At 48.9% G+C, this 24,067-nt stretch overlaps 1 protein-coding gene, 1 long non-coding RNA gene and 1 pseudogene across 8 annotated transcripts in view; 1 reads left to right on the forward strand and 2 right to left on the reverse strand.

Annotated features, from left to right (window-relative positions):
* LOC136381544 (uncharacterized) lies at positions 1-4,664 on the forward strand. 3 transcript variants are annotated; one of them, XR_010747070.1, is made up of 5 exons: positions 1-123; positions 2,232-2,350; positions 3,445-3,640; positions 4,018-4,109; positions 4,190-4,664. It is a non-coding gene; the product is annotated as an uncharacterized lncRNA (long non-coding RNA). The 3 variants fall into 3 exon arrangements; XR_010747068.1 differs by having other exon boundaries at positions 3,428-3,640; positions 4,190-4,662; XR_010747069.1 differs by having other exon boundaries at positions 3,428-3,640; positions 4,050-4,109; positions 4,190-4,662.
* The window catches only part of CES5A (carboxylesterase 5A), a 24,758-nt gene continuing 4,324 nt past the window's right edge, over positions 3,634-24,067 (reverse strand). For 3 of the 5 annotated variants that reach the window (XM_066350252.1, XM_066350250.1, XM_066350254.1), the window contains 10 exons: positions 23,262-23,395; positions 21,336-21,489; positions 19,087-19,191; positions 17,368-17,472; positions 15,615-15,755; positions 14,809-14,877; positions 12,262-12,409; positions 6,463-6,612; positions 3,971-4,043; positions 3,634-3,880 (listed from right to left, as the gene is read on the reverse strand). In XM_066350252.1, coding sequence (XP_066206349.1) covers positions 3,649-3,880; positions 3,971-4,043; positions 6,463-6,612; positions 12,262-12,409; positions 14,809-14,877; positions 15,615-15,755; positions 17,368-17,472; positions 19,087-19,191; positions 21,336-21,489; positions 23,262-23,395 — 1,311 coding nt within the window. In that variant the 3' untranslated portion in view covers positions 3,634-3,648. The remainder of the gene's footprint in view (positions 3,881-3,970; positions 4,044-6,462; positions 6,613-12,261; positions 12,410-14,808; positions 14,878-15,614; positions 15,756-17,367; positions 17,473-19,086; positions 19,192-21,335; positions 21,490-23,261; positions 23,396-24,067) is intronic. The other 2 variants (XM_066350251.1, XM_066350253.1) reach the window with 2 other exon arrangements.
* Positions 17,671-17,802, reverse strand: LOC136381580 (U4 spliceosomal RNA; annotated as a pseudogene).

The raw sequence follows: 24,067 nt of genomic DNA on the forward strand, positions 1-24,067 counted from the left end.
GGAAGAGGGAGCTAGAGGGGAAGGGACCCCTTTCTGCCCATCTGAGGCAGGTTCCTAGGCTAGAAGGACAAGTACAAACACTAGGAAAGAAAAACACAGCCAGCCCCAACCTCTGCTCTGCCCGTGAGTTATTTCCGCCCGACTTCTCAGGCGATAGACTGCTTTCTCGCCTTCCCAATGTTACAGGGAGAAAGGACAAGGATAGACAGTATTGGTTTGTAATTTAACTATTTTGACTGGTGTTTTCTTCCTTCCAAGTTCTACTCTATCCCATCGCAACCACTCAAGCCTCCGAGGGGAGGGAAGCAGGTTTTTATTCCCCTTTTATGATGCTTCCCTCTGCTGGAAATTAGGAAATTCACAGGCAAAGATATCTGATCTGGTTCTGGAGTTTTTTGTTTGGGTTTGATTTAGTGATTCTGATCTAGTAATTCGAGATTATTTGGGCTGGGGGAGAAGATTTTCTGTAAAAAAGTAAATATTTAATTTACAATTAGGAAGTCAAATATTTTGTTTTTGCGATTAGTAGAAAGCAGAGGTGGTTGTGAAATATATGTACTGGTGTTTCCCATGAATATCAAGTGTCATGACTCTTTGGGGAAGTGAATTTTAAGAACATAAGGGTGATTTTAAAAGTGCCTGGCCTTTGACCCTGTCCATCTTCTCCTTTAAATCCAGATGCTAGAAATAATTTTAGAAACTAAAAGTACTCATTCCCAAAGTTGCTCATCGAATTATGCCCACAAACGTGCAGGAGTAGGCTAGTGGCTAAAGAGATCACGCTGTGTTCACGACAGGCAGACATACAAGCTGATTTTTAAAGACCCTTTGGCAACTTGGACTATGCCTAAGCCACACTGTTACTACCGAGTAATTCTGAATCGGGGATGTTCACCGAGTGCCTAAAAACAGAAAATATAGATTTCCAGGCCCCTGAATTTTCTGCTTCAGATGACCTGGGGTATGGCTTGGGCATTGGAATTTTGGGAAAGTCTTCCAAGTTAATCTCCTAATCGTATCCCTAAAAGAAAACCCTGAGTTAAATGAAGAAATCGGGATGCCGAGTGGCATTTCTATTTCAACCTTAATTCAGTAACACATCTGATTGCACACGGACAGGAACAAGGAGGGAAGAGGGCCCCATCTCTGGATGATTTGGAAATAAGCTCTCTCTTGCAAGACATCTACCAAAATCAGAACCACATTTGAGGAGGCTGGGCCTATGAGCCGTATAGAAATAATATGTGTACTGTCATTTAATATGACAGTATTTTAAAAAGGAGTTGAGTGTTTTCTAGCCGTTAGTTTACTGAGATGTCAATGTAGAAACTAGCCTCCCTCTGCTGCTGAAGCAACTGAAGTTCCAGCGTGCTTCCGCGTGGCTCCGCCCCTCTTCCCAGAGCCCTGAAGCGGCCCGAGCATCACGGACCCGCCCCTCCAGCAACCACCTCCGCAGGAGACCGTCAGCAGCTCAGGCTCAGATAGATGCTGAGGGAGGCAGGCGGCCCAGTGGGAAGAGTCCTGCTCTGGAGAGACCAGAGACTCGGAGTCTGGTTTTGACCTGCTGCTAACCTTCTAAGGGATCTTAGGGGAATCCCTTCACCTTCTCAGATGACTGCAGGGGTCTAATCTTAAAAACACCTTCAAAGGTCAGATAATATTAGGGAGTAAAAAAGGTCAGGCATGAGACTAAGGGGAATGGTGAGGACTGTGGAAAGTTGAGAGCCCGTGCCTTTGTAACTGTGTGTGTGTGGGGGGGGGTCACCCCTCAGTTCCTGCTGATGGCCCTGTCAGGGTCACCGAGCACAGGGGAGCAGGCTGTGCACTGCACAAGGGCACTCCTTCAGAGGTGGGGTCGCTCACATCACAGATGTAGTTCTTTACCGACGACAGTTTCCCGGAGGATGTCTGCAGAGGCTCCTGAGGAAAGGATGCCCCCTAACTGGCACAAAGGCGCTGCATGCGCCGTCGGAACCCTGGTGACTATGTGAGAACGTAGCTCCAATGTTGCCTGTCACCTTTTAATTTTTTTTTCTGGAGAAGCTGGACACATGGCTATTAATGTGAACGTCCTCAAATTTTAAAATTAGTTGAAAACTGATTCCAAAACATTTCTGACCTTAGGGGAGTTAAAGAAAACACTTCTGGGTCCCGGATTCAGACTCTGAGTTGAGATCGCTGGCCCAGGGGAACCCTCAGTCACTGATTTCTGAGACATCCTCTTATCCTAGGCACATCATGCGTAACCTGGAAGCCATCGCAAAGAAAAATGACTACCCTGGACCCTGATGTCAGGAGATAATAGGGATTATGTGGATATAAAAAGTGAAAATGCACCCTTTGAGTGAAGGTCTATACAATTCTCCCTGTCCATCGTCTGGTTCATTTCAATCCATCCTTTCTTACTTTGTTATCTTTCCAGCGACTACCTCCTAAGACTTCAAGCTAGAGTAGGTTCTCTTAGAATGCCTTACTTTCACTGAGTGAACTTAACAGACGCACATGATTAGATAGTCACTTGTGTGAATGTCCGCATCCTGTTGATCTGCTCACTGTGGGGAGGAGAGCGTGTGTTGGATCCCTGTGGTATTCTAGTGTGTGTGTGTGTGTGGGGGGGGTGCCGGATGCACAGCAGACGCCCACTGGAGATTTACTGGATGATGGGTTAGTGTCAACCGCATCAGGTAAACATCTTTACTCCTTGGTGTCTGTGACCTGACCTTGTTACATGAGGTTTGCCTTCTGGGTTCCTGCCCTTAGAGCCGGGGTAGTCAACCTTTTGATACCTACCGCCCACTTTTGTATCTCTGTTAGTAGTAAAATATTCTAACCGTCCACTGGTTCCTCAATAAAGGTGATTTATAAAGTAGGGAAGTAACTTTACTTTATAAAACTTATAAAGCAGAGTTATAGCAAGTTAAAGCATATAATAATAATTACAAGTACTTTATGTCAGATTTTCGCTAAGTTTGGCAGAATAAATCTTTATAAAACAACTTACTATAGTTAAATCTATCTTTTTATTTATACTTTGGTTGCTCCGCTACCACCCACCATTAAAGCTGGAACGCCCACTAGTGGGCGGTAGAGACCAGCTTGACCACCACTGCCTTAGAGGATGCCTGGTTTCTATCCCTGGGAAGAAGGCTTTCTGGCTTGTCTCCCTCCCCCACTGAGTGAAAGAAGGAGCCCGGCTCTAGCCAGTGATGTTCAGGACATCCATGCTTGGCTTGTGGCCGAAACCTGCCTGGACTGGGGTTGGGAGACTCGCGTTGCACATCACACAAACAGACACCTTCTCTGACAGGCACGCCACTTCATCTTGGATGTCTGAGGCTGGGGAGAAAAGGGTAGTTTTCAGCCCAGAATTGAATTCTATTCCCTGTACGTAGTTTCCATTCTGCTTTTATTTCATGTGCATGACAAGATCATGTTTATGCCAAGGAGCAGGCCAGCCCTCCTGCAGACGGACGGAACTAATCTGGTAGCCTGCACGGCAAACTGCACTTTCTTGATGTTGAAAAGAATTCCCTGAGGACCAGCTCAAGCAGCCGATTCCAGCCAGTAGCTAAACACAGAATGAAGCCGGTGATGGCGGGAGAAATTGCGGTAGGAGACGGGAAACCAAATTCACACACGGGTAAGTTCTCAGTGAGCCAGAGAGAAAAAGAAAGGCAGGAGCAGGGAAAGGAAGGTTAAGGAGGAAGGAGGACCGCGGCGCTCTCCGGAAGTGGACATGATCACAGGGACGGTCTTCGTCCAAAACGCCACCGCCGGCGCTTTCAGCCTCCGTCCCACGCTCTGCTTCAAGGCCAGCTGCATGTAGCGCTCCTCCTGAGTGTAGGCTGGCCACTGAGGCAGGTTTTTCCCATTCGGATTCCTGGGAGGGAGAGAGTACAGAAACGGGGTGAGCTTTCTCCACCCTCAAACAGCAGGGAGGTTGCGGGGGAGGGGGGGGAGGCCGACTCACCCGGTCCGAGCGAAGTTGGCCCAGTATTTCATCATCTTCCTGCTCAGCGACTTCTCCTCCATGGTGGCCCCTTCTGCAGGACAGAATCACAAAACCTGGCTCCCACAACGACCTGCCAGAAGCCCTCGGGGTCTCACAGGTGATGAATGCCTTTCACATCTCTCCTCCGTTGGGTCCTCACTGGCCTGCCAGACCATGTTTCTCATTCTGTATTTGCAGATGCTGAGGCCCAGAGCCCCTGTGTCTTCCCCAGGAAGTCACGGCTTCCAAATGGTGGAGGCTGAACACCCATCTTCCTGTGCGCCCGCTGCTCTGCCAGCCCGTCCCCTGAGGCTCCAAGTTCCATGGGGCACAGAGACCGTCCACCTTTCTCTCTCTCTTTCTCTTGTTCTCTCTCCTCCCTGAATTATTGTATTTCTTTATTTGAAAAAGTATTGCTCAAAGCATGTTGCTCAAAGTACAAAACCAAAAACGCAGAAAGAGTGTCTAATAAACATTAGTTTCCTTCCCATCTCTTCTCCCCCACTGTTCCTGGCCTTGGAGGCAACCAGAGCTACCAGGTGCCTGGGCGCCCTCTCTCCAGAGGCAGGCTAGACAAGTGCCAGGGTGCGGGCGGGCACGTTCCTGCACACGCAGGAGTATAATGGACACGGGCTTGGCATCTCTGCTTTTGCTAAAATTCTATCTAGGTGACAATTCCACAAGGTCACCCATGAAACGTCCATTTATTATCACTTATTGTTATATATGTTTTATATATATATATGTATGTATATGTGTGTGTGTGTGTGTGTGTGTGTATCTCTCTCTCTCTCTCTCTGTATGCAATTATATAAGCATATACTTCGGGTACCCAGTTCTCTACTGATGGGTCTTTACATTATTTCCAACCCTTTGATGGTAAAAGCAATGCTCTAGGGAAGTGGTCCCCAACCTGTTTTGGGTCACGGACCAGTTTAATGTCAGAAAATATTTTCACGGACTGGCCTTTAGGGTGGGACGGATAAATGTATCATGTGACCGAGACAAGCGTCAAGAGTGAGTCTTAGACAGATGTAACAGAGGGAATTTGGTCATTTCTAAAAAATAAAACATCATTCAGACTTAAATATAAATAAAACAGAAATAATGTAAGTTATTTATTCTTTCTCTGCGGATCGGTACCAAATGGCCCATGGACCGGTACCGGTTTGCGGCCCGGGGGTTGGGGACCACTGCTCTAGTGGACAGGAAGAAAAATTGTGCACAAAGAAAAACAACAAAACCCCAGATGTTGAATGGCTAGGCTAAGAGACCATACGCATTTCAGATTTCACAGTTTTCCACTCAGACTCCAGGCTGGCGGACTCCCCACGCCTGCTCCAGCAATTGTGTAAGACATGTTGTTCTTCCCAACCTCGGTCAGTGAACAAGGATCCTCCAGTCAAGGCGAGTCTGCAGACCACTTGTCATGAGGGAGGGTGGGTGGCTTTGCATGTTTTAAAAGCCACTGTGTTTCTCTCGCCACAAACTGTCTATTTATATCTGTTACCCAGTATTCAACTGAGGTGTTTATTTTCGTATTGATTTTCATATTGGACACACAGGTCACTCATTTCTTTTCCAGTTTGGAGAGTCTGTGGACCCATCAAATAGTCCCGGCGTGGTCACGGTTGCTGAGTAATAGCAATAGTATCACTCACTGTGTGCTTATGAGAATTATTTCACCTAATCCCCACGACAACCTAGGAGGTAGTTATTATCTGTACTATAAGAAGAGAATGAATAAATGAAATGCTAAATAAACCACAGGGCACACTTATACTCTAGACGAGAGGCTCTGTCCTCCTTGTCAAGAGGTCAGCATGAACTGGCCAAGAGCCTGCATTGTGCCATTTCTTAAAACTAAATACCTTAGTGATAGTTTCCGAGTGTAGTCACTATAACGTTTTCTATTGAGAACCTCGTTTGAATGGCTTATTATTGTAGGCGCTGAACAGGTCGTAAATTCAAGAATAAACGAGCTAGCCTCGGTAGTAACAGTTCACAAGCATCTGTATTAGATCGCCTGGATCCAGACCACGTCAAGTAGGGGTTATGAAAAATGCGGTTCTTGTCTTTGAAAGCCCTGGGTGTAGCCCCATGGGAGGTCTGGAAAGGGTAGGGAGGTTGAGGCCGGTGGCCAGAGAGATGGAAGAAAGTGGTTCTAGTTTTTTTTTTTTTAAATTACATTGCACGAGTGCCCCCAAGTGCCCACCCCTTTGGGCTTTAGTACAAAGGGGAACGCTCATCAGGCCAATGTTGGCAGCTCTTCTTCATCCTGGTTTGTAAAAATACGAGTAGGGGGCATCTTCCAGGGGAGGGTCAGGTGTGTAAACCACAGACCAAACGAGAAAGTTACGACTTGTTTTGGGACGGGTGAGGGGCTTCTCGCAAACGGTGGAGAGTCACATCTGCTGCCCAGCTCACCTACTAAAGATTGCCGAGCAGGAACCCCTGGGCCAGCTCCTTACCGAACATGACTACATCACCCTTCAGGAAGGCACCTCCGAAGACAAAGCGGATCTCATCCGTGTGGTCGGCTTTGACGAAATCAGGCCTGCTGTCCTGGAAGCAGTGGGCCCGGTGCTGGAACTCGTAGAAGTAAACAGGTGCGCCTGCATCTGCAGAGAGGGGAGAAGGAGGCCATGGCAGGCACCCTCGCAGGGGGAGCCCGTGCCAGGCACCGACACAGGGGGAGCCCTGCCAGGCACCCTCGCAGGGGGAGCCCGTGCCAGGCACCCACGCAGGGGGAGCCCGTGCCAGGCACCCTCGCAGGGGGAGCCCGGCTGGCCCTGCATCCCCACTCCTCTGTGCTGGGTTCGCAGGTCCATGGGGAGCCCAGCTGGCCCTGCATCTCCACTCCTCTGTGCTGGGTTCACAGGTCCATGGGGAGCCCGGCTGGCCCCGCATCTCCACTCCTCTGTGCTGGGCTCGCAGGTCCGGGGGAGCCCGGCTGGCCCCGCATCCCCACTCCTCTGTGCTGGGCTCGCAGGTCCGGGGGAGCCCGGCTGGCCCTGCATCCCCACTCCTCTGTGCTGGGTTCGCAGGTCCGGGGGAGCCCGGCTGGCCCCGCATCTCCACTCCTCTGTGCTGGGTTCGCAGGTCCGGGGGAGCCCGGCTGGCCCCGCATCCCCACTCCTCTGTGCTGGGCTCGCAGGTCCGGGGGAGCCCGGCTGGCCCCGCATCTCCACTCCTCTGTGCTGGGCTCGCAGGTCCGGGGGAGCCCGGCTGGCCCCGCATCTCCACTCCTCTGTGCTGAGCTCGCAGGTCTGGGGGAGCCCGGCTGGCCCTGCATCTCCACTCCTCTGTGCTGAGCTCGCAGGTCTGGGGGAGCCCAGCTGGCCCTGCATCCCCACTCCTCTGTGCTGAGCTCGCAGGTCTGGGGGAGCCCAGCTGGCCCTGCATCCCCACTCCTCTGTGCTGGGTTCACAGGGGTGAGCCCGGCTGGCCCTGCATCTCCACTCCTCTGTGCTGGGTTCACAGGGGTGAGCCCGGCTGGCCCTGCATCTCCACTCCTCTGTGCTGGGTTCGCAGGTCCGGGGGAGCCCGGCTGGCCCTGCATCTCCACTCCTCTGTGCTGGGTTCACAGGTCTATGGGGAGGGGCGGCCTCCGATTCAAGAGGTGACCCAAACAAAGCTCACGTCCCTCTTCCTTATTGGACACTGTCCTGACCTGCTCAGAGGCACTCACACCCTGGTGACAAAGAACTCACCATCCCTCAGGGCAGCCCGAGAGGGCAAGAATTCTACTTTAAAAAAAAGAAGAAGAAGAAGAAGAAGAAGGAGGAGGAGGAGGAGGAGGAGGAGGGGAGGAGGAAGAAGAAGAAGAAGAAGCCCTTCCTACTGATCCAAGTGACTTCCTCTCACTGACCTGGTCCAAATGCCTAAGAAAAACAGAACTAAGTTACTCCCTGCTTCCAAGATGCTCCGCGTCTTACATTTCTTCACCTCTTTATACTGAAGGTCTTTGCCCTCTAACTCCCCCCCCCCCTTTCTCTGAATCATCATTTTTTTCTCTACTGGATAGGGGCACTCATGCTTGCAAAGTCTCCAATTAAAGCACACAGACAAAGACACATGTGCACAGACAGCCATATACATGCACACACGTACACATGAACGGGCAAACACAAACATCTTGGTCTTGGTCTCATTCTCGCCTTCAGTTACCGGCTGATTTCTCCCACTCCCTTCTAGCAAGACCTCCCAATCCAGTTATGATCTCTGCTTCCTCCCCTCTCCTTTTGTCTTTTCACTGCGGTCTCATTTATGGACAATAAGAAGCACAGATTTCAAATGTATGGTTTGATGAGTTTTTATACATGATGTGTATACACATTCACATAACCACTACCCTGGTCAGGCTACACAGTATTTCCATCACCCTAGAAAGTTCCTTGTGTCTCTTTGTGGTCACTCTACCAAGACACCATGTCTTTTTTCCGGTCACCATAGATCATTTTTGCCTGTTCTTGACCTCCGTGCAGAGGGAACAATATAATATATATTGTTTTGTGTCTGGCTTCTTTTTCTCTGCATAATGCTTCTGATATTCACCCATGGTGCTGTGTGTATCAGTAGCCAATACCTTTGCATCCCAAGTCATTTATCTATTCATCTGACGATGGCCATTTGGGTTCGTTCCAGCGTGGGGCTATTACGATTAAAGCTGCTACGGAGAACCACAGGCCAGTCTTTTATATGAACGCATGCTCTCACTTCACGTCAGTGAATACCTAGGGGCAGAGGGGCCGAGTGAAAGATCGGGCGGTTGTTTAACTTTACAAGACACTGGCAGTTTTCCAGAGTGGCCGCCCCATTTTCCATCCCCAGCAGAGCAGAAGACCGCTCTGAACACTCCGCCTCCGTGGCAGCACGCGCGGTCTGGTCTGTGCTCTGACGTTAGCCATTCCAGCAGGTATAAGTGGTCTTACCTCACTGTGCGTTTACTCTGTCTTTCCCTGGTGACTGACGTGGAGCCTCTTTTCCTGTGCTTTTGCTTTGCACATATCTGCTTTTGTGAAGTGTCTTTTCAAGCCCTTCGACCATTTGTAATTGGATCCTTTGTGCATTTTGGAAAATACACATAACATAAAATTCACCACTTTCACCATTTCAAAGTGTGGAAGTCGGTGGCTTTAAGCACATTCCGGATGCTGGGCAGCCATCAATCACCACGGTCTAGGTCCGGAACATTTTCAGCCCCCGAAACAGAAACCACAGCCCAGCTGAGCAGACCCTCCTCATCGGCCCTTCTGCTCCCCCCAGAAACCTTATGTTTCTATGGATTTGCCTATTTTAGACATTTCATATAAATGGAATTATACATGTGACCTTTTGCATCTGGCTTCTGTCATTTAACGTGTTCAAGGGTCATCTGTATCACAACATGTATCAGTACCTCTTTTCTCTTTACGGCCAAAAACTAATCCACTGTATGCAGAGACCACGCTTGGTTTATCCGTTCACCGGTGATGCGCAGTTGGGTTGCTGCCACTTCCTGCTTACTCTGATAAGGTTACTGAACATTCATGGACAGTTTTTGTTTGACCATCTGTTTGCATTGCTTGGGTATGTCCCTAGGAGTGGAATTGCTGGATTAGATGGTAACTCGATGTTTAGCTTTTGGAGGAACAACCAAGCTGCTTTCTACAATGGGCTCACCATTTTCCATTCCTATCAGCAGCCTGCGAAGGTTCCAGGTTGTCCATATTCTCAATGGCTTTATCATTTACTAGTTTTTTGTTTCTTTGCTTTTCGTTGTTGTTGTTGTTCTTTTAGTATAGCCTCCCTAGTGGTTGTAACGTGGTATCTCATTATGATTATGATTGGCATTTCCTAGTGACTAATAATGTTGAATATCTTTTCATGTACTTATAGTCATATGCATATCTTCTTTGGAGAAATGTTCATCCAATGCTTTATTCATTTTTGAATTGAGTTGTTTTTTTGTTGTTCAGTTATAAGAGTTCTTTATAAATTCTGAATAATAAGCCCTTATCTGATCTATGCTTTGCAAATATTTTCTCATATCACGTGGGTCATGCCTTCACTTTTTTTATGCTGTCCTTTCCTTTGATACACGATAGTTTTCCATTTTGATGAAGTCCAGTTTATCTATTTTGCTTCTTGTTCGATTTTGCTTTTGGTGCTATACCTAAGAATCCGTTGCCAAATCTGAGGTCTTGGAAATTTACTCCTATGCTTTCTTTTAAGATATTTACAGTTGTGGCTCTTAAATCCAGGGCTTTGATCCATTTGAGATAATTTTTATATATGGTGTGAGGTAAGGGTCCAACTTCATTCTTTTTTGCATGTGGCTATTTGTCCCAGCACCATTTGTTGAAAAGACTATTCTTTCCCCCATTAAATGGTTGTGGCAGCTTTGTCTAAATAATCAACCATAGGTATATAGGGTTATTTCTGAACTTTCAATTCTATTGCATTCTTTAGACTTTTCTATACATAAGATCATGTCATTTGTGAATATAGTTTTGCTTTTCTTTTCTTTTTTTTTTCCAAATTTGGATATCTCTTCATTTCTTTTTCTTATGTAATTGCCTTGGCTAGAACTGCTGGTACCCGGTTAAGTAGAAGTGGTGAGATATCAGCTGTGGGTTATTCATAGAAGTTCTTTACCAAGTTGAAAAAGTCTCCTTCTATTTCTAGTTTTTATAGTGTTTTCATCATGAATGTGTGTTGAATTTTGTGAAAAATTTTCCCCTGCATCTATTAAGGTAACCATGTGTTTTTTCTTTATTCTCTTACAATGGTATGTTACACTGATTGTTTTACATATGGTGAACCATCCTTATATTCCTAGGATAAATTCTAGTACACCATAGTGTAAAATTCCCTTTAATATGCTGCTAGACTCAGTTTTATAGTATTTTGTTGAGGAAATTTGCAGATTTTGTTCTGTAGTGTTTCTTATGATGTCTTTGTCTGGTTTACTATCAGGGTAATACTGGCCTCGTAGAATGAGTTAAGAAATGTTCTCTTTCACTTTTTGGAAGATCACTTTTAGTCTTGTTGATAATTTATTACAATTCACCGACAAAGCCAAGTGGCCCTTGAATTTCCTTTGTTGACAAGTTTTTGCTTATTGATTCAGTGTTTTTATTTGTTATACATATATTCATATTTTCTATTCCTTATTCAGTTGGTTCTGGTAGTTTGTGTGTTTTTAGGAATTTCCAAAATTTACCTAAGTTGTTGCCATACAATTGTTCATAGTGTTCTCTTATAATTCTTTTATTTCTGTCATTTCTGTAGTAATGTCCTTACATTAATTCCTAAATTTAGTAATTTGAGCTTTCATTCTTTCCTTCTTGATTAATCTAGTTAAAAGTTTGTTGATTTTGTTGATTTTTTTTTAAAGAACCAGCTTTTGAGTTCATCCATTCTTTTTATTAATTTTCTATTCTCTATTTAATTGATCTCTGCTCTAATTTCTAGTATATGTTTCCTTCTGTTTGCTTTGGGTTTACTTTGCTCTTCATAAGGTGAAAGTTTATTGATTTGAGATCCTTCTTCTTCTCCTTCTCCTCATTCTCCTCCTTCTTCTTTGCTTACAAACTCCAGAAGTTTATTGCTCACACTTCTGGAGACTGGAAATCTGAGATGAGGGCCAGCATGGCAGGTAAGGTCCCTCTTCTGCATTGTAGACCTCCTTATCGCATGCTCACATGGGGAAAGGAAGACCTTCTTTCCTTTTTAATGTACATCTTAATGTAATAAATTTCCTCTAAGTATTGCTTTTAATGTATTCGATATGCTTCAGTATGCTGTGTTCTTGTTATTTATCTCAAAGTATTTTCCAATTTCCCTTGTGATTTCTTCTTTGACCTATTGATTATTTAAGAGTGTGTGGTGTAAAACCTTCTGTGTATCAAAGCACACTATCAATAAAGTAAAAAGGCAGTCCACACTAGGAGAAAATACTTGCAAATCAAATATCTGATAAGGGATCCATATTTAGAATATATAAAGAACTCCTAAAACTCAACAACAAAACAAACAACTGAATTCAAAAATGGGCAAAGAACTTGAACAAACACTTCTCCTAACACACATGCAAATGACCAACAGGTATATGAAGAGAGATACTCAACATTACCAACATCATTAATCATTAGGGAAATGATAATCGTAACCAGGATGATACCACTTCACAGTCATGAATAGAATGGCTATTATGTTTCTTTTTTATGCATAGAAAATAACAACTGTTGGTGAGGGAGGAACGGAGGGGCGGCTCAGGGACTCACCTCTGTGATATTGAGCAGTGAGCAGCCCAGGGACCACAAAGAACACGTCACCAAACAAGTCCAGTAAACGATTCCGTATTTCAAACGGGGATTGCTCGTCCTGGAAGTATTGAATAGCCACGAGCGGTAAGTACTTGGTGGGGATGCGCTGTAAAAGACCACGGTCACAGGACATCCAGGTCAATGACAATAGCCCACATGTCAAGCGTGTGCCTGTGCAGGCACGATCCTGCGTGTTTCCCATACACTGTCTCTCTGAACCCACACAGCAACCCCATGGCACAAGTATGAGAGTGAGTCCCCATTTCACAGATGAGGGAACTGAGGCTTAGTGAAGTTAAGTGGTTTGTCCAAACTGGTGGAATCACGATGCTTTCACAAATCTACCTGCATCTAATCCCATGCTCAACAGTATGCACGCTGCTCTGAAATTGTCCACAAACTGTCACCACTGGGCAGACCTGGCTGCGTCATCAGCAGGACCTAGTGCTTGGTAAAAATAGGGGGGGGTGTCTCTTGTTCAAAATATACAAGAATTTCAAGATGGTGCCAACAGGACAGCCAACCAAGTGTAGAGCCCTTCTGAGCCCTTGTTGACTACACAGGTCACACAGGCGTGAAGCCGGCCCTGCTCCTGGTACCAGCACTGTCTCCAGGCCTTTAACATAGATCTAAGCTAGCTGGCCTCTTTGAGTTTCCTCACCAACCAAAAAATGGGCTGCTCAGAAGATGACGTGAGATGAGACGTGAAAGTCTCGCAGCCGGGTACGGAGCAGGCCTTCCGTCCTGTTGTCCCCCGAGACCCATGGCCACGTCCTTTAGCCGGGCATTCTGTGCTCCCTTTGATCTGGTACCAGGCTGTCTCCCCCATCCATGTGCAATCTCACAATGTGCCCCAAGCACAAATGCTGGAAGGTGGAAAGTAAATCCACGAAGGGCCAGGCTCTGCCATCGTGGCGATGGTCTCAGGGGCTTGGTACCATGGAAAATGCTGGGGCAGCTGTTCACCTCAGAGTGCCAGCGCTAATGCAGAGGCACAGCCCTCTGAGGGTTTCTCCGGGGCCTGGGGGCACTGTGTACCACAGCAGGGCGCACTGCTCAGGTTTGTCCGCTGGGTCCTGCAAAGGCCGACCGCTCTGGGTCAGGCCCAGGGCAGTGGGGGCTCTGCAGCAGGGCCAGGCTCTGGTGCGAGTGCGCCCCACCTGGACCTATGACCAGCAGACACTCAGTGCTCAGAGTGCCTCCGGTGGGTACAGACGCTGGGTGGAGCCTCTGGCGAGCCAAACAGGGCAGTCACCCGGCAGACCCGACACCGAGAGCGAGGCCATGCCATCTGCATCTGGGAACAACTGACCCATTGAAAAGCACCTCCTGCCGTGCTGAGCCCAGGAGGACTGCACGCTCTTCTGGTCCTCCGGCCCCTTCCACACACCCTACCTCCCAGTCTTGGGACCTGCCTCAAGATACCTCCTGCTCAAATATTCCCCTTCCCCAAGACCCAGATCAATGCCTTTTCCTCCCTGGGGTCATCTGCAACCCAGCCTGAGAGAGCCCACTCTCTCCTACTTATATCTCCCCCAAACTTCAGTCCAAACTCCCATCGTCAAACAGCCAAGACTCATCCAACACCGCTTCTAAGCCTTAGGGCCCGAGGGGGCCCCTGGTCCAGCCTGGTCCACTCCACAGCCGCCGGACTCTTTCTCCAGTGGACACTGAGTCATGGCAGTCTTCCGTTCCGGCCCCTGAGCCGGACTCCATGTGTCTTCCAGAGTGTGTAACGGCCACAAGCACCCTCCCTGCCGCAGCCGACTCCTTAGACTGATTCCTCCTGCTTCTCTGCTCCTGGTTGGTCCTCTCAGTTCCTCCAGCTCCCCTCACCCCTGCTCCCCCGCCCCCCAGACAAACCTAACTCATCCTGCAAAACCCTTCCCTGAGTGAGCCGCCCGCTCCCTCCCGCGGGGCCACGGACGGACGCCACTCTGCCCTGATTTGTGTAGCAATGAACCGAAGTGTCTCGTCAGGTCTGTCCTTCCCCAAATGTCACACATTCCTCAAGTGCAGGGGGGATGCCTCCTAGTCACTGCACCCCAGTGCCAGGGAAGTGCTGGGGCAGATGGGCTCTCAATACATGTTTGACCAATGAACAAATGAATCAACTGAGCACGGCACAGAGTACACGCTGAATAAATGCCCATGGAACGAGGAACGGGAGGAAGGAAAGGACTCATCACCACCTCCTCATGTCTGGGTCTATCTATGCAGACATGAATGAATAAGCGGGTGGATCACGGTCCTCGGTATTGCTAGGACCTAGGACGCAGGCTGGGGTCTATCTATGCAGACGTGAATGAATAAGCAGGTGGATCACGGTCCTCGGTATTGCTAGAACCTAGGACGCAGGCTGGGGTCTATCTATGCAGACGTGAATGAATAAGCAGGTGGATAATGGTCCTCGGTATTGCTAGAACCTAGGACGCAGGCTGGCTGGCGTGCAGTGAATGCGAGTCCCCGGTCCCAGGTGGGTTTCAGAATTCAGAACTTACTTACCAGGATTTTGTTTACCATGTACAGGGCGAGGGACCTGTTGCAGCCAGTGAGGATCTCAGGAAACTCCTTCTGTGGAGAGAAGCGGGCACCTAGCTGAGCACGTCGGGCCACCAGAGGGGGGACCCGTCTCTCTGAGGCACCGGCACCTGCCTTGCAGAGGGGAGGCTGGGAAACGCAGTAACTCCCTCAGCCCCCAGGGGGCCACGCACACACGTGGCCTCAGTGGGTTCGCTAAGCAATACAGTGTCTTCTCCTCGCATGTGATAAAAGGCAGCCTTGTTAAACCTGTAGTCTGGTGGGACCCGAGTGGCTTTCCTGTGGAAAGGCCATGTCATGGGCTGGGTTGTGTCCCCCACAAACTCCAGTTTTGAAGCCCTGATGCCAGGACCTCAGAATGTGGCTGCATGCACTTAAAGAGGTGATAAAAGTAAAATGAGGACGTTAGGTTGGGCCCTAATCCAATCTGACTGATGTTCTCATAAGAACAGGACCTTTGGACTTGCAAAGAGACACCGCGGAGGTGTACACACAGAGAAAAGACCACGTGAGGGCACATCCAGAAGGCGGCCACCTGCAAGCCAAGGAGAGAGGCCTCAGGAGACACCGAACTGGCCAGCACCTTGACCTTGGACTTCCCAGACTCCAGAACCTTGCGAAAATAAATGCCTGTCATTTAAGCCACCCAGCCTGCGACGTTCTGTTCCGGCAGCTCGCAGACTAATACGGGCCTGTGGCTCCAACCCTCGCGACACACACCCCTGTCCCAATGGAGAGGCAGCGACAGGAACCACAGAGGAAACTCTTACCAGGGGCAGCTGGAAGCCACACTCATGGTTGTTGACTCCGATGATTGCAGGAACCGGATTAAATGTTTTTCTAAGCAATAGTCTTAAAGGATCTTTGGGAAAGAGATGACGGTCAACCACGCGCGTGAAGGATTTGGTTTTCTGTCAGAAGAAGAGAAAAGCCAGAATCTGTCTCTGTTTGCAGAATCTGATGTCCCCAACCTCTAGCCATGCTGAGCCAACCCGCTCCAGTAAAACGTGGTTAAGAAAGGAGGAAACCAGCCCCTCTCGGCCCATCCCACGCATCTGTGCCGCCTGAGCAGGGGGGGTGGACTTCTCCGTGCCTTCGTTTTCTCCTCTGCTGATAGGGAACGATAACAGCAGCGATCTCAGAAAGACGGTGCCCTAGCACAGTGGTTCTCAAAGTGTGGGTCCCAAACCAGCAGCATCAGCGTCACCTGAGAACTTGTCAGAAAGGCAGATTCTCAGGCCTCCCCCAGGCCTACTGCGTATAGAACTCTAGGCGTACAGTCCAGCCAACTTTTTAAAAAGAAACCCTGCAGCTGATTCTGATGCGTGTTCAAGTGTGAGAACCCCTGGTCCAATGCACTAAGCGGAGTGGGGCGCGGGCCGGGCCGACAGGGGGTGAGGGTGGGCACGAACCCCTTCCTACGACCCCTTCCTCGGCACTGCACCCTGGCTCAGGCTCTCTTGGGGCTCAGGAAGCAATATTTGCTTCTAGTCATTATTATTATTTTTTTTAGGACTGTTTGGAAGTGGTGTTAGTCCATCGAGTCAAGGATTCGTCTACTTCCCAGGCTCCAACACAGCTCACAGCAAATCCTCAATTCATGCCACATAACTGTTCAACAACTGTTGGAATCTGGCAGATAGTGACCTTGCTCTTCCAGGGACTGTCAGAAACTCTCAAGATTGAGAAGGACGTAAACGAGCATTCAGCCCAATGAATCATCCGGTGCAGGGATCCCCAAACTTTTTACACAGGGGGGCCAGTTCACTGTCCCTCAGACCGTTGGAGGGCCGGACTATAAAAAAAACTATGAACAAACCCCTATGCACACTGCACATGTCTTATTTTAAAGTAAACAAACAAAACGGGAACAAATACAATATTTAAAATAAAGAACAAGTAAATTTAAATCAACAAACTGACCAGTATTTCAATGGGAACTATGCTCCTCTCACTGACCACCAATGAAAGAGGTGCCCCTTCCGCAAGTGTGGCGGAGGCCGGATAAATGGCCTCAGGGGGCCATAGTTTGGGGACCCTGCGATCCAGTGACTGAAACTTGTCATCGAGACCCTTGCATTCCCACACGGGTGGGTATCTCACTGCCTTCTAAAAGAGCAGATCCTTTTTCAGACAATTGAAGGTTTAGAGAGTTTGTGGTCATACCAAGCCACGCCGACTTCCCAACAGGACTTCCAGCTCTTGATCTGGACTTCAGCTGCTGAGGTCCTGGGAAACAAGCATGGGCTCTTCCCTGTGAGCTGCCCTCCGATGACAGAGACACCGCTTTTGCCATGTGTATTTTGCTGAATCTTCTTCAGGCTACGTAGGCATGCCCGGCCCACCAAGTTCCTTAAATTACCTAGAAGGGTCCTACTGCCCACATTTTTTAACAGCTATGACTATGAATCTGTAGCTCCCCTCTTCCCAAGTCCTGAGTCGAAATAACAAACGGCAGTAGGGTTTGTCTACCGTGCCGCTCCGAGGGCAGCCCCGCCCCCACGCCCCCTGCCCGCCCGTCACCTGGCTGATGCTCAGCAGCTCCTTGGAGGACTTGGCCCTCAGGCACTGCACCAGGGCCTTGGAGTCTGTCGCACGGCTCCCACAGATGTTCGCAACCACCTTCAGCTATTTCCAGAGAAGGGCCAGGTTAGAGCACAGCACTGGCTGGAATGTGGCACTGAGGTCACCGGTTCGAAACCCTGGGCTTGCCTGGTCAAGGTACATATGGGAGTTGATGCTTCCTGCTTTTCCCTCCCTCCCTTTCCTCTCTAAAATGAATAAATAAAAGTAAAATAAACAAACAAAAAAAGACAGTATTGGAAGCCTCCAGGGAAATGAAAATTGGGACGAGCCTTCAATCCGGCCACAGGCTGGTCCTTCAAATTAGTTTTCAATTAGCAATAATCGCGCCTCGGATAAACCTCATTGGCTACGATACTGCCACTGCGCAAAGCTGGTCCTTCAGATTAGGACGCCCAGCCTGCTGGCCCTCCCCACTCTCACGCGCCCACAGTGGGATGGACACAGTGAGGACAGGTTGGCCCTGACTCTCCTGCCTGACCCTCCTTGTCATCGTTAGTAATGGCTAAGGCTTGCCCTCTCGCTGATTTCTCCACGTGAATAGAATTTGTCCCTTGGAAGTAGTGGTCTTAAATCTTCTGGGAGTCGTGGGTGCTCTGAGAGTCCAATGAACCCTCGAGCCCTTCCCTGGGAAAGGGCACGGACACATAGGGTCTGCAGACCGCTGTAGGAGTGTGAGGACCACCTCCCCAACATATCTACGGGTTCCAGGTTTAAAATCCTTGTCACCGTCCTCTCAAGTTCATATCTGCCTTCTCCCTTCTCCACTTAGAAGCCCACAGGTCCCGAGAGAGCGCCGGGAAAACAGAGGGCCTCGCTACGTGCGTGGTGAACGAACACATATATACACACGCCGAGAGTAGCTGGATATATCACGTTACCAAAATCCATTTTTCCTCTGCAGTAAGAACATTTCTGCACTATTATCGCTCCGTTTCTGCTCTTGGTGTGTGTTGCTGTTTTCTGTGAGATGTTTAAACAAGTGCACCGCTCTCGTGAATAACACCCAGGAGGTGGCTCCAGAGTCCAGTGTTTCATTAGCGTTCATTAAACGAATCCTCCCCTCTCTCCCCTCTGTGGGCCCATTCATTGAGCATTTAGAGTTGCCTAACGTGTGTCAGGCATTATGCCGGGACATGAAAGATACAGAAACCTTGGTCTCCAGATCCTTACTATCTGGTTGCACGCAAAGACAAGATGACAGATGACAAATGTCTGGGGCATCTGCCTCACTTCCCCCTGCGGTCTCACACCAGACAATACTAACAGGTCACAGTGTTATTTCCTACTGAGCTGGAAACAGCGTCAGCATCTTATCATCAAATTCTAGGTGGGATAGAATAGATATAGGAGATGAGACATATATAACACAGGGGACTATGCTATATATCATAAGCAAAGAATAACAATTATGATGTGAGAACTATCACACACACACACACACACACATACACACACACACACACTCATGCACACCAGCAGCACTGTGTTGTATACCTGGACCCGTTTCCCGTTGAACCGGGCCTTCAGGGAAGCAACAAGGCTCACCCTAGGACAGCATCACATTCTCTGCCCATGCTCAGGAAGGCCCAGCGCAGGGTCTACCAACACCTGACCAACGAACGAGTGGATGCAGAGAGGTGGCAGCGATATACCTACATCCTCATTTCTCTCCTTGTCCAAGGCCGTCTGGTAAGGGATGATGGCCACCCCACTCTCCATAATGGCTCTGTGGAACAAGCCTTTGGACAGTGGGGACAGGACCTGCAGAGAGAGCACAGGAGACCCAGCAAGTTACCCAGGGGCCTTCCCACCCATCACCCGCCACCCATCCCTTCTTTAAAGAAAAATTCCCAGGAAGCCTCCTCAAGACAGCTCACCTTAGAGGGGAAATAAGGAGTCCTCATTTGGGGGCTCAAGGACTAGTCATGAAGGTCCGGGACCTTCATAGAGCCTCTCTGAGCCCCAGGGTCCTCCTGAACATTGAAGCCGAGCCTTCTGGCGTGTGAGGGCTGGCTCCTTCACTTCTCAGCTGCGCGAACCCCGGGCGAGTGGCTGGGTATTTCTAAGCATCCATTTACTCTTAGAAAACTAGAGTCAAAACTGAATCTACATCACAGAATTGTTCTGCATATAGAAAGCTTCGCACCGTGCCTGGTTAGGTAAGAAGCACTCGTGAAATGGTGGCCAGATCAGATATGTGAAGTTCACCTCAGCCACCGGATAAGGTTATGTTGAAGATACGGAATACCTCCTAAGGCGTCAAGTGTTACACAGCAGAAGCTTAGCCCACCGCGCTGTAACTAACTGGTGATTAACATCTTAACCAATGGCCAGGAAATGCTGGCCCCTCAGAACTCAGAGCCAGGGAGCCGTTCTCGGGCACCTCTGCACCTCCCTGTTCCCACCGGTTTCTTGACGAGAGCCAGGTGTGTCTGCTTCCAAACCTGTCGGGTCAGTGACACTCGCTATTGTAAATTCATCATCAGTGAACTACCACGGGAACCAATGGGTGCATGTGTGTGAAGCGAAGACAAAATTATGTTTTCTTGGGGGGGGGGGGAAGAAAACCTTGACAGAGGCACGCAGCTAAAAACCTACGGTTATCAAATTAGGGTGCACAAGATAAGGGGACATCATGTAGGGGAAAACGGGAAACTCGGTCAGTGGGCCGCGCCCGAAGACTACTTGGCAGGCCTCTCTGAGTGCACGGTCACCTAAGTACACTGAGACCACCACGTGAGGACAATGAGTTCTGTGGTGGTTCATGCAAGAGAGCCGCGTGGGACCTCTGGGCAGCAAACTGACTCTGAGACGATAAGACCCTGTATCGAACCACTGGTAAAGGCGTGCACACTTTATGTTTTAAGTTAAAATAAGATGTTTATTTTGGCCTGACCAGGCGGTGGTGCAGTGGATAGAGCGTCGGACTGGGATGCGGAAGACCCAGGTTCGAGACCCCGAGGTTGCCAGCTTGAGCGCGGGCTCATCTGGTTTGAGCAAAAGCTCACCAGCTTGGACCCAAGGTTGCTGGCTCGAACAAGGGGTTACTCGGTCTGCTGAAGACCCGCGGTCAAGGCACATATGAGAAAGCAATCAATGAACAACTAAGGTGTCGCAATGCACAACGAAAAACTAATGATTGATGCTTCTCATCTCTCCGTTCCTGTCTGTCTGTCCCTGTCTATCCCTCTCTCTGACTCTGTCTCTGTAAAAAAATAAAATAAAAAATGTTTATTTTGTTTGTTAGTTTGTGCTGTTCCTTAGACACAGAGAACAGACTGACAGCTGTCAGAGGGGTGGGGGCTGGGTGAACATGGTGAAGGGATTAAGTAAAACAAAGACAAACAGAATTCACAGATAGACACTAGCACGGTGATGACCAGAGGGAAGGGGGTGGGGGCGGTGGAAGAGGGGAAAGGGGGGTAAATGGTGACGGAAGGAGACTTGACTCGGGGTGGTGAGCACGTGGTGTGCTGTGCAGGCGATGTATTATGGAATGGTACACCTGAAGCCTATGTCATGTTATTAATCAATGTCACCCCAATAAAATCAATTAAAATTCAATGTTTACATAGAGCCTTTGCTATTTTATGCTTTAGCTGAGATTTTTTTTTTTTTTTTAATTAAACAATGGCCAGTCGTGGTAAATGGATACCAGGGCTTCAACTGTACAAATAGAAATGATTTTTTCCTCAAATTATCACTCACTCTGTGATCTTGGATGATTCATTTAAACTCTCCAGCTCCCGCTCTCATCCTTGAAGTGAGACTGAGCCCCCTTAACCCACGATGCGAGGCTCCAGGGAGATCACGTGCACAGACGTGTCTGTTCAACATGACGCATCGCCCTCGTTTTTGTAACCTCCCCGCCGAGGTTCCTTCAAGTCCCGCAGAGGAGAACTCACAAGGCTGGACACGCTTATGGCTCCTGCAGACTCGCCGAAGATGGTCACAGAGCGGGGGTCCCCACCAAAGACTTTGATGTTCTCCTGGACCCAGGTTAGAGCAGCCAGCTGGTCCAGGAAGGCCCAGTTCCCCCGGGCATGCCGGTCCCCTGTGCTAGGGGACAGAGGCGGGGTGAGAATGCTCAGTGGACCACCGTCTGCCTCCCGTACCCCAGGGAGCTGGTGGCAGAGGCTGTGGGCAGATGTCAGGGCATTGCCACTCTCCCTGAGCAAAGATTGGGAAGCAGAAACCTGGGGCAGCAGGTAAACCAAGGATGGTTCTTCTCTCCCTCTGCTGGGATTAGGGTTTGAGAATCTGAGGAAAGCTACACACCCCAGAAAAAGGCACCATCTTGTATATGCGATTTCAGGGTATTGAAAGGTTCCCCTAAGGCTGTGGATTCCAGAAGAGCCCTGCTCCTGGGAGTTGCTCTGGCTCCCTAGGCACAGAGATTCCAGTGAATGACTACATGTACAATAATGCTAAAAACAGTGGCGGCAGTATCGTGCATGACACTGTCCTAAGGGCTTGACGGCTGATGCTCCCATAATCCTGCCCACCTGGGAGGCAGGTGGTGCCGGGTTTTCTCTCTCTGCCCCTCTGGGTTTTATCCCCACCTTCTCCACCCTCCTCAAAAAAGGTTGACCTCTATGAACAGCAGCCCCCCAGGCTTCCTGTCACATGTGGGAAGTGGGTGGCACTGGTCAGGGGCTTGCAGTGGGATATCTAGAGACCGGCATGTTTATTTCACCACCGAGACCCCTCTCTGCTGGGAAATGGTTTGGGTAGTGGCTGCATTTCTCCAAGGCCATAGCTCACGCCACTTGCCTCCTACGAAATCTGCAAGCAAGCCCGAAGGATGCTGCTGGATACATTGACTCCTTCTCATAGACAAGAAGTCGGGACACAGAGAGTAAATCCTCTGCCCGGGACCTACAATGTTGCAGATTTGGGACTCAAATCCAATGAGTGTAACCCCAGAGTCCACGGTCCCGGCCATGTCCCCATGCTGTGGCCCGTGCAGAGGGCACATTTCCCAGGACGGATGGACAATTAATGGGGAGGGAAGACAATGTAATGGAGTAACTATTTTCAGGTGAGCATCTGAGGAGCCTTGGGATGAGGCCCTCTGGCAGAGACTACTAACTGCTCACACACTCTGTGTCCTCATCTTCTGGGGCACACAGCTGGGCTACCTGTCCCCATGGCCCTTGTGTTGGGTGTGGCCACGTGACTGAGCTCCACCAATGGTATATGAACCATTGTGACAAGCGCCACCTCCAGGCTGACCCAGGAAGACCCTCCCCCCATGACTGTTCAATCTCTTTCTCCACTTGCCAGCCAAATGCAGAGGGTCTGGGGCCCTATGGGGGGGGGGGGGGCAGAGCCACAGGCAGAAGGAGCCCACGTCCCTGGCTGACCACGTGGAAGAATGTCTGTCAGTCAGGGACACTCAGTTAGATTCCTCTGGAGTGAGAAAGAGATTTTTTATTGCTCTCAACCACTAAAGCATGGGGGTTTCTCTGCTACACAGGCAGTTCTCGGGTTACGAACGAGGTAAGTCCTGTCAGTTTGTACTTAAGTTGGATTTGCATGTAAGTTGAAAGAGGTACATTTACCTATTACATGGAACTTAGATGTTTGTCTTAACATAGTATTTATTTTTACCTCTCTGTGCATATAAATACTTAAACCTTTCCAAACCTTACAGAACCTGTCTTGTTTGTAACCCGGAGACTACCTGGCATTGTACATCATTTGGGTCAGATTTATTCAGTGTCACTGAGGTCTCCTTCCTCCTTAGGATGCTGGGGGCTGAATCCCCCATGGCTGCTGCACAGCTGCCCCTTGGGGGCCAGGGGTGCCAATCACTGGGGGACACTCACTTGAAGAAGCCGAATATTCCTAGCCGGTACTGGGTCGTCACCACCAGCACGTCTTCATAGGCAGCCAGGGCGGACCCGTCGAAGATGGAGCCTGAGCCGGACTGGAAGCCGCCCCCCGGGATCCACACCATGACCTAAGGAGGGGAGAGGAGCTTTCCAGGCAGCCTGCCAGGCACTCATGTCCCCTCCCTGTGCACGTTGGGTCCTTCTTGCTCTATGAAAATATAACTGTCTCATTTTCCTCTCTAAAGAGCATCAGAGGTTTTGTCTTTTGAAGAAGGTTTAGGGTTAAGCATGTGGACTCCAGCACCTGAGTATTTAGATTTGATTCTGAGCTCTGCCCCTGTGTGACCTTGAGCAGATTACTTAACCTCTCTGAGCCTTGCTTTCCTCATCTATAAGATGCAAAGAATACAGGAATTTCATTTATGAGGCTATTATGAGGTTTAAACAAGATTCTGCATCTATAGTCCATAGAACAGTGTGGGCACGTTTCAAGTGCTCAGAAAGTAATAAGTAAATATTGAACTTGTGAGCCGCAAGAAGATAGAAACCATTGTAAGCCATGTATGAGAGCAAAAACAGCCTAAGCTGTTTTATCCAAGGTTTTTGTCTACCTACAAAGCAAAGAGAAGAGAGAAAAAAAAGGGAAGAGAAGTGTGGAAACTTTACGATGTATATTGATGAGAAAAACTGGGACCGGGAAATGTAAAACCTTATTCAAACGGTATTACCACTATTTATTCTTAATGATAAATCTTTTCCATTATCCTTTCTAAGGTCACACCAGAGACTGCCACTCTTGG

The sequence above is a fragment of the Saccopteryx leptura genome, chromosome 9 (genome assembly GCF_036850995.1).
Source record: "Saccopteryx leptura isolate mSacLep1 chromosome 9, mSacLep1_pri_phased_curated, whole genome shotgun sequence".
NCBI classification, from domain to species: domain Eukaryota; kingdom Metazoa; phylum Chordata; class Mammalia; order Chiroptera; family Emballonuridae; genus Saccopteryx; species Saccopteryx leptura.